At 46.5% G+C, this 15620-nt stretch overlaps 1 protein-coding gene across 2 annotated transcripts in view; it reads left to right on the top strand.

The window, feature by feature from the left end:
• Window positions 1-15082, top strand: part of TLE5 (TLE family member 5, transcriptional modulator) — a 28934-nt gene extending 13852 nt beyond the window's left edge. The window contains exons 4-7 of one of the 2 annotated variants that reach the window (XM_032226443.1): window positions 2617-2661; window positions 5505-5567; window positions 7091-7165; window positions 13500-15082. In XM_032226443.1, the coding sequence (XP_032082334.1) occupies window positions 2617-2661; window positions 5505-5567; window positions 7091-7165; window positions 13500-13718 (402 nt within the window). In that variant the 3' untranslated portion in view covers window positions 13719-15082. Of the gene's footprint in view, window positions 1-2616; window positions 2662-5504; window positions 5568-7090; window positions 7166-13496 lie in introns of both variants that reach the window. The other variant, XM_032226360.1, reaches the window with a different exon arrangement.
• The last annotated feature ends 538 nt before the right edge of the window (window positions 15083-15620 follow it).

Below are 15620 nucleotides of genomic sequence, written 5' to 3'. Positions count from 1 at the left end.
TGGTTTGCTTTGGAAGGCAGAGATAGGATCAAACCGAATTCATCCTGGTTGTGTCTAAAATCATGGCTTGGTCTTAACTTGTTTGGAAGCCCTCCAACAGGATCTGCAAAATTATGTATAGAACATATAGAAAAACAGAGTTGGGAGGGTCCTTGGAGGTCTTCTAGTCCAACCCCCTGCTTAGGCAGGAAACCCTACACCACTTCAGACAAATAGTTATAAAATATCTTCTTAAAAACTTCCAGTGTTGGAGCATTTACAACTTCTGGAGGCAAGCTGTTCCACTGATTCATTGTTCTAACACTCAGGAAATTTCTCCTTAGTTCTAAGTTGCTTCTCTCCTTGATTAGTTTCCACCCATTGCTTTTTCTCCCGCCTTCAGGTGCCTTGGAGAATAGTTTGACTCCCTCTTCTATGTGGCAACCCCTGAGATATTGGAAGACTGCTATCATGTCTCCCCTAGTCCTTCTTTTCATTAAACATTAGACAGACCCCGTTCCTGCAACTGTTCTTCATATGTTTTAGTCTCCAGTCCCCTAATCCTCTTTGTTGCTCTTCTCTGCACTCTTTCTAGAGTCTCCACATCTTTTCTACATCGTGGCGACCAAAACTGAATGCAGTATTCCAAGCGTGGCCTTACCAAGGCATTATAAAGTGATATTAACACGTGATCTTGACATCTTAATTCCCTTTCCCAAATGCAATTTGGGAGAAAGGAGGAAATTGCCTTCTCTTCAAGCAAAAGCTGGCTTGTGGGCGGGGCCAAAGTCAAAGTGGGTGGGGCCAAAGTCAAAGTGGGTGGGGCCAGGAGCAGGAGCCAATGTGGCCAAAATCAATAATGCACGCATTATATACAGGTAATCCTTGACTTACCACCACAATCAAGCCCAAGATTTCTGTTGGTAAACAAGATAGTTTGTTAAGTGAATTTTGCCCCGTTTTATGATCCTTCTTGTCACAGTTGTTAAGTGAACCACTGCAGTTATTAAGTTAGTAACGTGGCTTTTAAGTAAATCTGACTGATGATCACGTGTCCCTTGTTGTTAGTTGTGAAGTCATGTCCGACCCATTGCAACCCCATGGACAATGTTCCTCCAGGCCTTCCTGTCCTCTACCGTCCCCCGGAGTCCATTTTAGCTCAGGCCGACTGCTTCAGTGACTCCATCCAGCCTCCTAATTCTCTGTCGTCCCCTTCTTCTTCTTTTGCCCTCCATCGTTCCCAGCATGAGGCTCTTCTCCAGGGAGTCCTTCCTTCTCATCAGGTGGCCAAAGTCTTTGAGTTTCCTCTTCAGGATCTGGCCTTCTAAAGAGCAGTCAGGGTTTAATCTCCTCTAGGACTGACCGGTTGGATGGCCTTGCAGTCCAAGGGACTCAGAGCAGGAATCTTCTCCAGCACCAGAGTTCAAAGGCCTCCATTCTTTGGCGCTCAGCCTTCCTTATGGTCCAACCTTCACAGCCATCCAACTGGGAAAACCAGAGGCTCGACTAGACACACTTTTGTTGGCAGGGGGATGTCTCTGCTTTTTAGGATGCTGTCTAGATTTGCCATCTACGTCCTTGGGCCCCTGCAAAGATAAATACATCCCAGTTACTAAGCACACTAATTTTTATCACATGAAAACAGGGGTGCTAGTCGTAAGTGTGAGAAACGGTCCCTTTTTTCAATGCAGCTGAAACTTTAAATGAACTGTTGTGAGGATTAACTAGGCAAATTTTTTTTTGGTTCACCCATTTCTTTTCCTCGTAAATCTTGTTTCTCCTTTTCCCACTTCCGCATCCTCTCTTGCCCCGACAGTAAAACTATTTTAATAATAATAATAATTTGCTGGCCACACTGGGGAGCTTTGATTTAAATCCCGTGCCAGGAAGGAATTTTAATTGTGGGTGTGGCAAAATTGCAGGCGTGTGGAAAGGGCAGAGAAATTGTATTGTGTGCTATTACTCTTCCAAAATTCAAAAGGTGGTGTTTTGTTTCATGTTGCTGAGAATCATAGAATCATTAAGTAGGAAGGGACTTCCAAGAGTCATCTAGTCCAGCCCTTTGCAGTGGGCAGCAAAACCAGTTAGTGTGATAGAATTGAGGACTGGGAAGGGACCTCCAAATATCATCTAGTCCAGCCCTTTTCAGTGGTCAGGAAAACCAGTTAGTGCCAGAATTGTGGAATGGGAAGGGACCCCTAAAGGTCATCTATATTCCACCCCTTTGCCAACGGGCAGGAAAATCAGAAAGTGTCCTGTCAAGAATTGTGAAGGGGCTTCCAAGGGTCATCTAATCCACCCCTTTGCAATGAGCAGGACAGATGGTTACTGTCAGAATTGGGAACTGGGAAGGGACCACCAAGGGTCATCTAGTCTAGCTCTTTGCAATCATGGAATCTTAAAATCCTCCAGAGACGGAAAATCCACAACTGCGTCTGTTTCTAATCTTGTCGCCCAGGGGGCCATTGTTCGCCTTAGAGAAGCTGTGTCTGGCCATGATCATAATATGGATTACTTCTCTTTGTAAAATTGGGAGATAAGTTCAAATTCTGTATGGAGAACTCCAGACAGAAGACAGGCCTAGATTTCATCTAGCAAGCATATATTTTAATTTTCTCTCTCTTTTTTTCCTTCCAGTATTACGAGATGTCCTATGGCCTCAACATCGAAATGCATAAGCAGGTGAGATTTCAAGATTATTCTTCTGGGGGCTTTTAAGGCTGCCTCACACAGGTAGTCCTCGACTTACGACTACAATTGAGCCCAAGAACTCTGTTGCCAGATGAGACATTTGTTAAGTGAGTTTGCCCCCATTTTACGACCTTTCTTGCCACTGTTGTTAAGCAAATCGCTGCCATTGTTAAACTAGTCAACCGGTGGCAAAATGAATCTAACTCCCCCATTGACTTTGCTAGTCAGAAAGTCGCAAAAAGGGATCGCGTGACCCCAGGGCACTGCAGTTGTCATAAATATGAGTCAGTTATCAAACGTCTTCAGTTTTGATCACGTGACCATGGAGATGTGGTCGTTGAGTGGGGAAAAGGGGCCGTAAGTCACTTTTTTTCCCCCCCAATACCGTGGTAACTCTGAACGGTCATTAAATAAACTGTTGTAAGTCGAGGACTGCCTGTACCTCAGGGGTGGGTTCTGGATCGGTTGCAACGGGGCCCGGCATCCTCCACATGAAAGCGTGCATGCATCTTACCTGCCACTGGCGCCTCTGCGACACTCCAGCTGCTCGGCGGAGCGATGCACGGGCGCCGTACAAGCCGTGCGTGGAAGCACCAAAGGCTTTAAACGACAGGTAAGAAGGGCGGGCGGGTGGGCCCTACGGAGCACCGTACTGGAACGGTATCCGGTGCTCCGGGCAGGCTCCGGTAGGCCCGTACCGGGGTGTACCGCCTGCAACCTACCACTGCTGTACCTGGAGCTGAAGCCGGAGTGGGTTTTTCTTACCTTATGCTTTGAGGAGCATTTCAGGTCATCCACTACGGGCTGTTTTAGATTATATCCAGGGCCGCTGCCCCACCCCTTCAACCAAGCATAGCCCTCACAAGCAACCGGGCGTGTCTACCAGACACTCGCTAAATATAATTGAAATTTCATTTAAATGACATTTAAATTAAATTGCAGCTTAATCCGATTTGTTCCTCCTGCGTGTTCATCATCTACCTGTTCTGACTTCCTTTTGCAAAAACTCTGCAGGCCACACCTGGTTCTTGTCAAAATGCCGTGCTAAAGGCAAACAAATTTAATTAAAAGCCAGGTTTATTAGCTCCACCCAGCTCGTTTCCTTATTCTTGTCTTAATATTGTTATTATTTTGATTGAAATGCAATTTTAGGCTACTGTGCAGCTCAGGAATGATTAACTACGGCTCCTTTAAGACCTCTGGACTTCAACTCCCAGAATTCCTGAGTCAGCCATGCTGGCTCAGGAATTCTGGGAGTTGAAGTCCACATCATGCTGGCTCAGGAATTCTGAGAGTTGAAGTCCACATCATGCTGGCTCAGGAATTCTGGGAGTTATGTTCATTACTTGTGAAAGGGCCATAGTTACCCACAACTGGTGTAGCCTAGTAAACTTCTGCCAGCTCTTGTAACACCTGTTGTTAAACCATGAAGCTGACTGCATTTTTTTTTTGAGAAATTACCGTGAGGTTGAATTTGTGTGAAGTAACAATTACAATTCCCATACCCCATTCTTAGGAGAACCAGAATCCCCCAAAGACTCATTTCCCCTTTTCATTGGGAACGCTGGCAAATTACACTTGTCGCTAACTGCATCAGTGTTTTTCAAAATGGTGACTTTAAGATGGGTGGACTTCAACTCCCAGAACTCCCCAGCGAGTATGCTTTAAAATGGGGGGATTTCAATTCCCAAAATGCCCGAGCTGGTATGCCTTAAAAGTAGCTGGACTTCAGCTCCCAGAATTCCCTGGCCAAAATGGCTGTCTGTGATTCTGGGAGTTAGTCCACCCATCTTAAAACCACCAATTTGAGAATGGCTACATAATTCCCACCTTTTCTTTGGCTTTTGCTCATTTTTACCTCCAGTTGTTTTCATTCTGTTTAAAATTGGCGTGGTCCACTGTTCTGGCTCCCCTCCATCCGGTAATGAACACAGACACAGGCTTAGCTGTTTGCCACTCTTTATTCACAGCAATTATAATCCTGTTGGCTGAAAGCCCAAACACAACTCACTGGCAAGACGTTGGCAGTAACCCAGACTCGCAACAGACACAGGAACACAAGGCAGACCAGACAAGGAGTTCTCCAGATTATTACGAACGGTTGTGTCCTGCAAAAGGACTCCTCCCAAAGTCTCCTCTTATATAGTCTCTTGGGAGGGGCCAAGCCACAACCACCTGGGCTTGATTATCTCTTACGAGTCTGTCTCCGTAACTGCTGCCTCCGTTTCTCTGCCCACCGTTGCCTGGCATCAGGGGCAAACTCCCTTTGATCTTCCCCACTGCTCCATGCCTCAGGCACCTCCTGGTGGCCAACCAGCCTCTCTGGTCCCTGCTCTTGAGTCTGAACCCTGCCCAGGGTCCTCAACATCTTCCATAGCAGACTCATAGGGGTCCTCGCTATCGGAGTCCATCGGCAGCTCCAACGGCGCCTGCTGGGCCACAACAGTCCACATAGCACACGGGCCTGCACGGATTCACACAATCCAGCCTCCACAAATTGGGTGATAGCTCGAAGTATTGTGTGAAAACCACAAACCCCCATGATGCGTCTTTGAACAGTGCATTAAGGCAGAAACGTCGTCCAACGTTCGGGCAGGAAGCGTGTGTCACCTTCGCACCATGCAAAAGACGCAACCCGTGCACATTTTTTGGGTCATTTGCAGCCTGTTAATGATGTCCCTGGCAAAAGGCTGCAGTGATGTAATTGGCTTTGGAGTTTGGGTGGTTGCTACCACATAAACGCACTTGCACATTGTGTTTTTGTCTCCTGCTGCCAAGTAGCTGATTGGAGTACCCTTCTCTGGGTTAACCTTGTGTGTAATCTTCCATTTCAGGCTGAAATTGTCAAGCGGTTGAATGGCATTTGCGCCCAGGTTTTGCCCTATCTGTCGCAAGAGGTACGGTAAATTCCCTTTTCTTTCCTCTGGAACTTTTCCTTTTATTCCTTTGATTTTTATTCATTTACATCCCGTCTTCATTGTTTTTACAAATAACTCAAGGCAGCAAAAATATCCAGCATCCCTCCTTCTTCTGGTTTTCCCCAAAACAGGAAACATGAGTGGCCCAAGTTCACCCTGCCTTTCATGCCTAAGGCGGGACTAGAATTCACAGTCTCCTAATGATTGGCTCAAAGCCACCCAGTGGGCTCTCATGCCTAGAACTCACAGTCTCCTGGTGATTGGGCCAGAATCACCCAGTGGGCGTTCATGCCTTAAGGCAGGACTAGAATTCACTGTCTCCTACTGAACGGCCTAAAGTCACCCAGCCAGTTTTAATGCTAAGGCAGTACTAGGACTCACAGTTTTCCAATGATTGGCCTAAAGTCACCCAGCAGCTTTCATGCCTAAGGCGGCACTAGAATTCACCTTCTCCCAGTGATTAGCCTAACTTCACCCAGCAGCTTTCATGGCTTAAGGCGGGACTAGAACTCACAGACTCCTAATGATTGGCTCAAAGAGACCCAGCTGGCTTTCGTGCCTAAATGTGGAACTAGAACTCACTATTTCCAGGTGGACAGTCCAAAATCACCCAGCTGGCTTTAATGCCTAAATGTGGAACTAGAACTCACTCTCTCCTGGTGGACAGTCCAAAATAATCCAGCTGCCTTTCATGCCTAAGTGTAGAACTAGAACTCACTATTTCCAGGTGGACAGTCCAAAATCACCCAGCTGGCTTTAAGGCCTAAGGTGAAACTAGAATTCACGGTCTCCTGGCGATTGGCTCAGCATCACCCAGCCACCTTTTATGCCCTAATTTGGCTTTGAAAAACCGGGTGTCTCTGCTTGCCTTATTTAAGGGACTTGTTTGCCCCACTATCTGAACCTTTACCCCTTCAGATCCCCCCCATTCTCTGCTTCAGGTGAGGAGTGTAGGGTGAGAAGTTGAGAAGTTCTCGGATTATAATGGCAGGCATTTTGGGAGGTGGGTTCAAGCAGGGTCCCTGTTGAGGACAAAGATAACGGTGCTTCCTGGGACCTTCTGGTGGAGGTGAGCAAGGGAGAATTGGCAGAATAATAATGCTACAAAGCAAAGATAGGACCTACCATCGTCGTAGGCATCTTGAGTACAGCCCCAAAAACATCTGGAGCATCTCTTGACCATCATCGGCATTGACAAAATCCCCATCTGTCAATTGCGAAACATCCGGCTTTCAACACCGTCCAACGTTCCCCATCTGCCTATCCCAGGTCCTTGGGGAAGGACTCCAGAGGTGGACCAAAAATTGCCAAATCCAGTCCGAACATCTGGATAACATCTTATAATAATGGAAATGATGTTTTCTGGCACAAATTGGCTCATCTAACCGCACTGCCTTCTCCCCCTCCCACCCTGTCGTTCATCCTCCTGCAGATTGGTTCGTATCATCTTCTAATTTTCTTCTTTTTCTCCTTCCCCTCCCCCCTCTCCTTTGCCCCCCCAGCACCAACAGCAGGTCCTGGGAGCCATTGAGCGGGCCAAGCAAGTGACAGCCCCCGAACTGAATTCCATCATCCGGGTCTGTGATGCTCTTTTTGTTAGAATTGATGGGAGGGGGGGGGGGGTCTTGGGCATATAACCATTAGGAGCGCTCCCCATTTTCATACATCTTTTAAGTTTGATGGGCATGTGGCTTTGCTAATTTAGAGCAGGGGGAGGGCAACCAACTTGGCCACTTTATAAGACTTGTGGACTTCAACTCCCAGAAGTCTCCAGCCAGCGTGGAACTCTGGGAGTTAAAGTCTTAAAAGTAGCCACGTTTGGAAACCCCTTGTGCATAGATAGTCCTCGATTTAACAACAGTTCGCTTAGTGACCGAGGTTACAACAGCGCTGAAAACAGTGCCTTGCGACCATTTTTCACGTAGCTTTTAACAGCATCCCCATGCTCATGTGATTTATATTCGGATGATTGACAACCGACGCGTATTTAGGATGGTTGCAATGTCCCAGGATCATGTGATCTCCTTTTGTGATCTTCTGACAAGCCAAGTCGATGGGGAACGTCGTAAATAGGAGATAAGCCTTGGTGGTGCAGTGGTTAGAGTGCAGTACTGCAGGCTACTTCTGCTGACTTCTGCCTGCCTGCAATTTGGCAGTTCAAGTCACACCAGGCTCAAGGTTGACTCGGCCTTCTATCCTTGGTAAAATGAGGACCCGATTGTTGGGGGCAATAGGTTGACTCTAAACTGCTTAGAGAGAGCTGTAAAGCATTTAGACAGGTTAGACAACATCACCACTAGATGGATTCGTAACTGGCTGACCAACCGCACTCAACATGTAGTCCTCAACGGAACTGCATCTACATGGAGGGAAGTATGCAGTGGAGTACCCCAAGGCTCGGTTTTGGGCCCAGTACTCTTCAACATCAATGATGTGGATGAGGGAATAAATGGGGAACTCATCAAATTTGCAGATGACACCAAGCTGGCAGGAATAGCCAACACTCCAGAAGGCAGGCTTAAGGTACAGAAGGATCTTGACAAACTTGAACATTGGGCACTATCTAATAAAATTAAATTCAATGGTGGAAAGAGTACGGTTCTACATTTAGGCAAGAAAAACGAAATGCGCAGGTACAGTGTAGGTGGTACCTTGCTCAGTAGTAGTAACTGTGAGAGGGATCTTGGAGTCCTAGTGGACAACCATTTAAATAGGAGCCAGCCGTGTGCAACAGCTGCCAAAAAGTCAACGCAGTTCTAGGCTACATAAACAAAGGGATAGAATCAAGATCACGGGAAGTGTTAATACTTTATAAGGCCTTGGTAAGGCCACACTTGGAATACGGCATCCAGTTTTGGTCGCCACGATGTAGAAAAGATGTGGAGACTCTAGAAAGAGTGCAGAGAAGAGCAACAAAGATGATTAGGGGACTGGAGACTAAAACATATGAAGAACGGTTGCAGGAATTGGGTATGTCTAGTTTAATGAAAAGAAGGGCTAGGGGAGACATGATAGCAGTGTTCCAATATCTCAGGGGCTGCCACAAAGAAGAGGGCGTCAAACTATTCTTCAAGGCACCTGAGGGCAGAACAAGAAGCAATGGGTGGAAACTAATCAAGGAGAGAAGCAACTTAGAACTGAGGAGAAATTTCCTGACATTTAGAACAATCAATGGAACAGAAGTTGCCTCCAGAAGTTGTGAATGCCCCAACACTGGAAGGCTTTAAGAAGATGCTGGATAGCCATTTGTCTGAAACGGTATAGGGTTTCCTGCCTAGGCAGGGGGTTGGACTAGAAGACCTCCAATATCCCAACTCTGCTATTGTATTGTATTATAAAAGTCTAAGGGCTATTGCTAAGGTGGTGTCATATCCCTCCCCCTCTGTTGAGGGAGGGCTAGTCAATTTTGACATAGAGGGCCTCTTGACTCCCCTTTCAAGGTAGACAAAGTCCATATTCTGGACAGAGATGACCACTGGTTTGAAAGAGGTCAACAGCCCTCTCTCCACAGAGGGGGAGGGATTCTCCTGTTTACAACACAGACCAGTTCCAAGAAGGCTCCACATCCATTTGCACTACTCAGGTGATCTCGAGGGCACAAGTGAACGTCCCAAGTGACCTCAACGACACTCAGAAAGCGTGCTAATGTCCAGGTGACTGCAAGAAATAGTCCTTCCAACTTCCACCACTCAGTAAGAACTGAAGAAGCTTCTTGGATGAGAAGCGAAATATCTGATAAGGAAAAAACAAATAGAATAGAATTCTTTATTGGCCAAGCGATTGGACACACAAAGAATTCGTCTTTGGTGCATAAGCTTTCAATGTACATAAAAGAAAATAGACATTTGTCACGAATCATAAGATGCAACGCTTAATGATAGTCATAGGGTACAAATAAGCAATCAAATCATACTAGGAAACAATCTATAAATTGTAAGGACACAAGCGACAAAGTTATAGTCATAAGTGGGAGGAGATGGGTGATAGGAACGATGAGAAGATTAATAGTAATAGTAACGCAGGCTTAGTGAATAGTTTGACAGTGGCGAGGGAATTTTTTTTGTTTAATAGTGATGGCGTTGGGGGGAAAAAACTGTCCTTGTGTCTAGTTGTCTTGGTGTGCAGTCGTTTTGAGGGTAGGAGTTGAAACAATTTATGTCCAGGATGCGAGGGGGTCTATAAATATTTTCACAGCCCTCTTTTTGACTCGTGCAAATATACATGTCCTCAGTCCGCAGGTTGGTAGCCATTGTTTTTTCTGCAGTTCTGATTATCCTCTGAAGTCGGTGTCTGTCTTGTTGGGTTGCAGAACCAAACCAGACAGTTATAAGAGTTGCAATAATAATTCCTCCGTGGAACAGAATCAGCAGCTCTGTTGGGCAATTTGAGCTTCCTGAGTTGGCGCAGAAAAAACATTCTTTGTCGTGGATTTTTAATGTCATTTTTAGGTATCCATTTTGAAAAATCACCTGTCACGTAATGAACCCCAGCAACTCTCGAGACTTTCGGCTTTCTCAAATAACTACTTTATTGAGTACATCTCTTCAGCACATTTGACATGCAACCCAGCTCTGGCTATTTCCCGCACTTTTTCAGTGTAATTAAAAGCCAAATATATTTTTCTTTTAAAAAATATGGTTTTGACAAATTTTAGCAGTGTGCAGCAGCTGCCAAAAAGCCAACACAGTTCTAGGCTGCATAAACAGAGAGGTAGAATCAAGATCACGTGAAGGGTTAATACCACTTTATCATGCCTTGGTAAGGCCACACTTGGAATACGGCATCCAGTTTTGGTCGCCACGATGTAGAAAAGATGTGGAGACTCTAGAAAGAGTACAGAGAAGAGCAACAAAGAGGATTGATTGATTGATTACATTTATATGCCACCCTTTTCCCCGAAGGGGACTCAGGGGACTGGATTAGGGGACTGGAGGCTCAAACATATGAAGAACGGTTGCAGGAACTGGGTGTGTCTAGTTTAATGAAAAGAAGGACTAGGGGAGACATGATAGCAGTCTTCCAATATCTCAGGGGTTGCCCCAAAGAAGAGGGAGTCAAACTATTCTCCAAGGCACCTGAGGGTAGAACAAGAAGCAATGGGTGGAAACTAATCAAGGAGAAAAGCAACTTAGAACTGAGGAGGAATTTCCTGATAGTGAGAACAATTAATCAGTGGAACAGAAGTTGCCTCCAGAAGTTGTGAATGCCCCAACACTGGAAGGCTTTAAGAAGATGTTGGATAGCCATTTGTCTGGAACGGTATAGGGTTTCCTGCCTGGGCAGGGGGTTGGACTAGAAGACCTCCAAGGTCCCTTCCAACTCTGCTATTGTAAATTAAAGATTATATAGCTCCCTCCCTTCCTCCCTCCATCATCGCAGGTCACTTTGTCCAATTAGGTGTTTTTTGCATCTCCTTGGTAACTGCTTCCAATCTCTGGCCAGCACCTGGTGGGATGACCTTCGTTCCCACGAGATAGTTAGTAGTTGATATCTGGTCTGACATTCCTAAGCTCCCTTTCCCCCCACTAAAGTGTGACAAGCTGAAAAACGGAGGAAAATGGCTGCAGCAGGCCCAATCCAATTCGAAGTTGGCAGCACCTTTGGGAAAACCATGACCTGGATGACTGAGAGTCTCCATAGATTTGTTGGCTTTAAGATTTGTGGACTTCAATTCCCAGAATTCCCCCGCACTAAGGGAGAAAATTGAAGTCCGCACATTTTGTAAAGCAGGGGTCTCCAACCTTGGCAACTTTAAGGCCTGTGGACCTCAAAGCTGGCTGAGGAATTCTGGGAGTTGAAGTCCACAGGCCTTAAAGTTGCCAAGGTTGGAGACCCCTGTTTTAAAGGACTCAAGATTGAGAAATACTGACAGTATCTTGCTGACCTCCAAATCAGAATGCTTTCCTGCGTGGATTGGCCTACTTTACAGGGCTGTTGTGAGCACGATAGCAAAGAATCGGGAATGCTGTTGAATTTCTCCGTGGAGGAAAAAGGGAGGTTTATGTTCAGCAGTGCCTACCCTGTTTCCCCGAAAATAAGACCTCCCTGGATAATAAGCCCCATCGGGCTTTTGAGTGCATGCACTAAAATAAGCCCTCCCGTGAAAATTTTGCAACACAGCAGCACCCGTGAGGTGAGCATGCTCACCTCCTGCACCTCAAAAATAATAAGACCTCCCCAAAAATAAGGCCAAGCGACTTACGGCCCTTTCCCCCACTTAACGACCATATCTCCATGGTCACGTGATCAAAACTGAAGACGTTTGGTAACTGACTCATATTTATGACAACTGCAGTGTCCTGGGGTCACGCGATCCCTTTTTGCGACTTTCTGACTAGCAAAGTCAATGGGGGAGTTAGATTCATTGAGCCACCGACTAGTTTAACAATGGTAGCGATTCACTTAACAACACTGGCAAGAAAGGTCGTAAGATGGGGTCAAACTCACTTAACAAATGTGTCATTTGGCAACAGAGTTCTTGGGCTCAATTGTGGTCGTAAGTCAAGGACTACCTGTGTGAGGCGGCCTTAAAAGCCCCCAGAAGAAAGAAGAATAATCTTAAAATTTCACCTGCTTATTGATTTCGATGTTGAGGCCATAGGACATCTTGTAATACTGGAAGGAAAAAGAGAGAGAGAGAAAAATTAAAATATATGCTTGTTAGATGAAAATCTAGGCCTGTCTCCTAATTTCTGGAGTTCTCCATGCAGGATTTGAACTCATCTCCCAATTTTACAAAGAGAAGTAATCCATATTATGATCATGGCCAGACACAGCTTCTCTAAGGCGAACAATGGGCGACAAGATTAGAAACAGACGCAGTTGTGGATTTTCCGGAAGGAAAAAAAGAGAGAGAAAATTAAAATTAAAATATATGCTTGTTAGAGAAACACTGTATTTAAAAACGGAGAACAGAATTGTATGGAAGCGGGTGGTTAGGTGGGAAACTCCAAATTTAATTTGATTGATGTGTCCAGTCATATCAACAAATATATTACTTTACTGGGCAAGAACCACATCTGAGCATGCAAACTTAATAATTGTATATTATATAATTATATGTATTTTGATATTGAGTAGTGTGTTGGCCTAGAATTGAAGACACTCAACCTCACACTCAGAAGGTTAAGCGTTCAATCTTAAGCAGCTGGCGGATGTTTCTCTATAGGGGGGCGCTTTTACTTTGAATGGTCACTAAATGAACTGTTGTAAGTCAAGGACTACCTTTAAGTGCTTTTAAGATGTGGACTTGAATTTTGAGGATTGGGGTTGCTGCAACGGTCCCAAGTATGAAAAACGGTCGTTATGTCACACTTTCTATGAGCCATGTGGCGCAGTGGTTAGAGTGCACTACTGCAGGCTATTTCTGACTGTTGGCTGCCTGCAATTTGGCAGTTCGAATCTCACCAGGCTCAAAATTGACTCAGCCTTTTGTCCCTCCGAGGTCGGTAAAATGAGGACCCAGATTGTTGGGGGCAATAGGATGACTCTGTAAACTGCTTAGAGAGGGCTGTAAAATAGGTGTTAAGTGGGAGGGGGGGGAGGGAAGGAAGGAAGGACGGACCATGATGGCACAGTGGTGAGAATGCAATATTGCAGGGTGACTGCCCACTGCCATCAGTTCGATCCTGACTGGCTCAGGGTTGACTCAGCCTTCGAAGGTCAGTAAAATGAGGACCCATATTGTTAGGGGCAAGAGGCTGACTCTGTAAACCGCTTAAGAGAGGGATGTAAAGCCTTGTGAAACGGTATACAAGTCTAAATGCTATTCCTGTTGCTATTTTCAGTACCGTTGTAATCATACGGTCACTTAACAAACGGTTGTAAGTCGAGGACTGCCTAGGTGGGGATGGAAGTGTCTTATTTTTATTTCTCGTCTGTTTTTTCTCTCCCGGGTTTCCCCTACAGCAGCAACTCCAAGCCCACCAGCTCTCTCAGCTGCAGGCACTGGCCTTGCCCCTCACCCCGCTCTCCGTGGGCCTGCAGGCCCCCTCCCTGCCCGCCGTGAGCGCCAGCACCGGCCTGCTCTCCCTCTCGGCGCTGGGCTCCCAGGCCCACCTCTGCAAGGAAGACAAGAACGGTCACGACGGAGACGCCCACCAAGAAGATGACGGGGAAAAATCCGACTAGGTGGATCTCGGGTTGGGGGGGGGGGTGCAGCGGGAGGCGATCCTGGCGGTGGGGGCAGAAGATGCCGCATTTAATCCAATTCCGGGGCTGGCAGGCAAACCATGGTTCTTCAGTGGGGCACGAGGAGCGAGACAAAATTGCAGCAATAACATTTTAGCCCCCTCTCTTTTCCTGCCCTTCCTTCATTCCAGCTCGATAGCAGGCAGGAACGGTTTTCCCCAAGCAATTGGGGGCCTTTTGCATGCATGTTGGGGAGGGGGGGTTAGGTGAGGAAGGGGTTTGACCTCCCCCGCCCTTTTCTATCTCCCCTCTTCCCTTTAAATTAATTCCAAAGGGTTAAGCCAGCATCAGAATATCCACGATGCATTGTTAAACTGGGTTCCTCCCCTCCATGCATCCATCCTTCCATCCTTTCCCAGGCTTTTTTTTTGCGATTGCTTGGCCCTGTCGCACAAAAAACTAACAAATTGGGTTAGTTATCCAAGGGGGGGAAGAAAGGATGTGGGTTTGCCCGATCCTAGATTTGTGGGAAAACCAGAGATCCTGGAAAATCCCCATCCCATCCAACAGCTGGAAAGTTTTCATCCACAGCTGGGGAGGACCAGTCACTGGCACCCTCCCAGCTGCTTTAAAACGGGTGGACTTCGACTCCCAGAATCCCCCATTTGACTCAATTGTGACCCCTTAGGTGGGTAGTGTGGAGGTTAAGATGGTTGTGTACAGGTTTTCGTCGACTGATGGATCCAATTTCCCTTTGCTAAGTGACTCGCGCCTGATGAACTGTTTTGCCCCGCGGCTGCTAATCCAATCACCGCTGGAGGGGGGGGAATGCTGGGAGTTGAAGTCCGCACGTCTTAAAATGGCTGCCGTTGAAAAACAGCGCCAAGAAAACCATAATTCTGACCTTCCCCGTCTGATTTCAGCTCCCTAGCACGGCGGCACCACAGTTTTGTGCTCATGGAGGGCAGCCCTCTCCCAATGGGCAAGGCCAGACCCCATTGGTAGAGGGCACTCCGACAGAGCGAGGTACAAAATGGGTTGGCAAACTTTCTGATACCTGCCAACCTCTTAAAAATGCCCCCCAAAAAGAGAGAAATGGCTGAAATGCAAAGAACAAATCCCCCCGCCCCCACATTTCCGTTCCCCAATCTTCAGGTAGTCCTCGAATTACAACAGTTCATTTAGTGACCGTTTGAAGGTATAGCAGCATTGGAAAAAAGTGGCTTATGGCCATTTTTCACAGTTAACAACCGCTGCGGCATCTCCAACGTCACGTGATGAAAATTTAGGCGCTTGACAACTGGTTCGTATTTCTGACAGTTGCAGTGTGGCTAGGAAAGGTCGTAAAATGGGGCAGGCCTCATGTAACAAATGTCTCACTTAACAACAAATGCGGGACTCAATTGCCGTCGCAAGTCGAGGACTACCTGTATTCTAGCGGAGGTCCCATAAAGGGCCAAGCTCACTCCCCCAACAGCACAACTTCCCCATGTGGATTAGACTCCTTGTGAACCCCCCCCCTTTAAAAAAAGCAAAATCTAGATCCATTAACTCACCCTTACTTGCAAGTCCTCAGCAGCTACGTCCAGCCAGGAAACTCATTACAGCTAGTCCTCGACTTAAAATCGTTCATTTAGTGACCATTCCGAATGGCAATGGAAGTGAAAAAACTTAACCTAACCAGCCCTCCCACTCACAACCACCATCGCAGCCATCCCTGTGGTCACGTGATCAGAATCCGGGCGCTGTGTTAATGGGCATGTATTTATGAAGTTTGCAGCGCCCCCGGGGATCACGTGATCCCCGTTTGCCACCTTCCCAGCTGACATCCAACCAGCTAACCCAATAAGGAAAGCCAGATTCGCTTAAGAACCCCGCGGTGATTTGCTTAACAACAATGGC

Source organism: Thamnophis elegans, chromosome 1, assembly GCF_009769535.1.
Source record: "Thamnophis elegans isolate rThaEle1 chromosome 1, rThaEle1.pri, whole genome shotgun sequence".
Lineage (NCBI taxonomy): Eukaryota > Metazoa > Chordata > Lepidosauria > Squamata > Colubridae > Thamnophis > Thamnophis elegans.
Note: the sequence above shows the minus strand (reverse complement) of the source record. Positions and strands in the feature narration are given on the sequence as shown.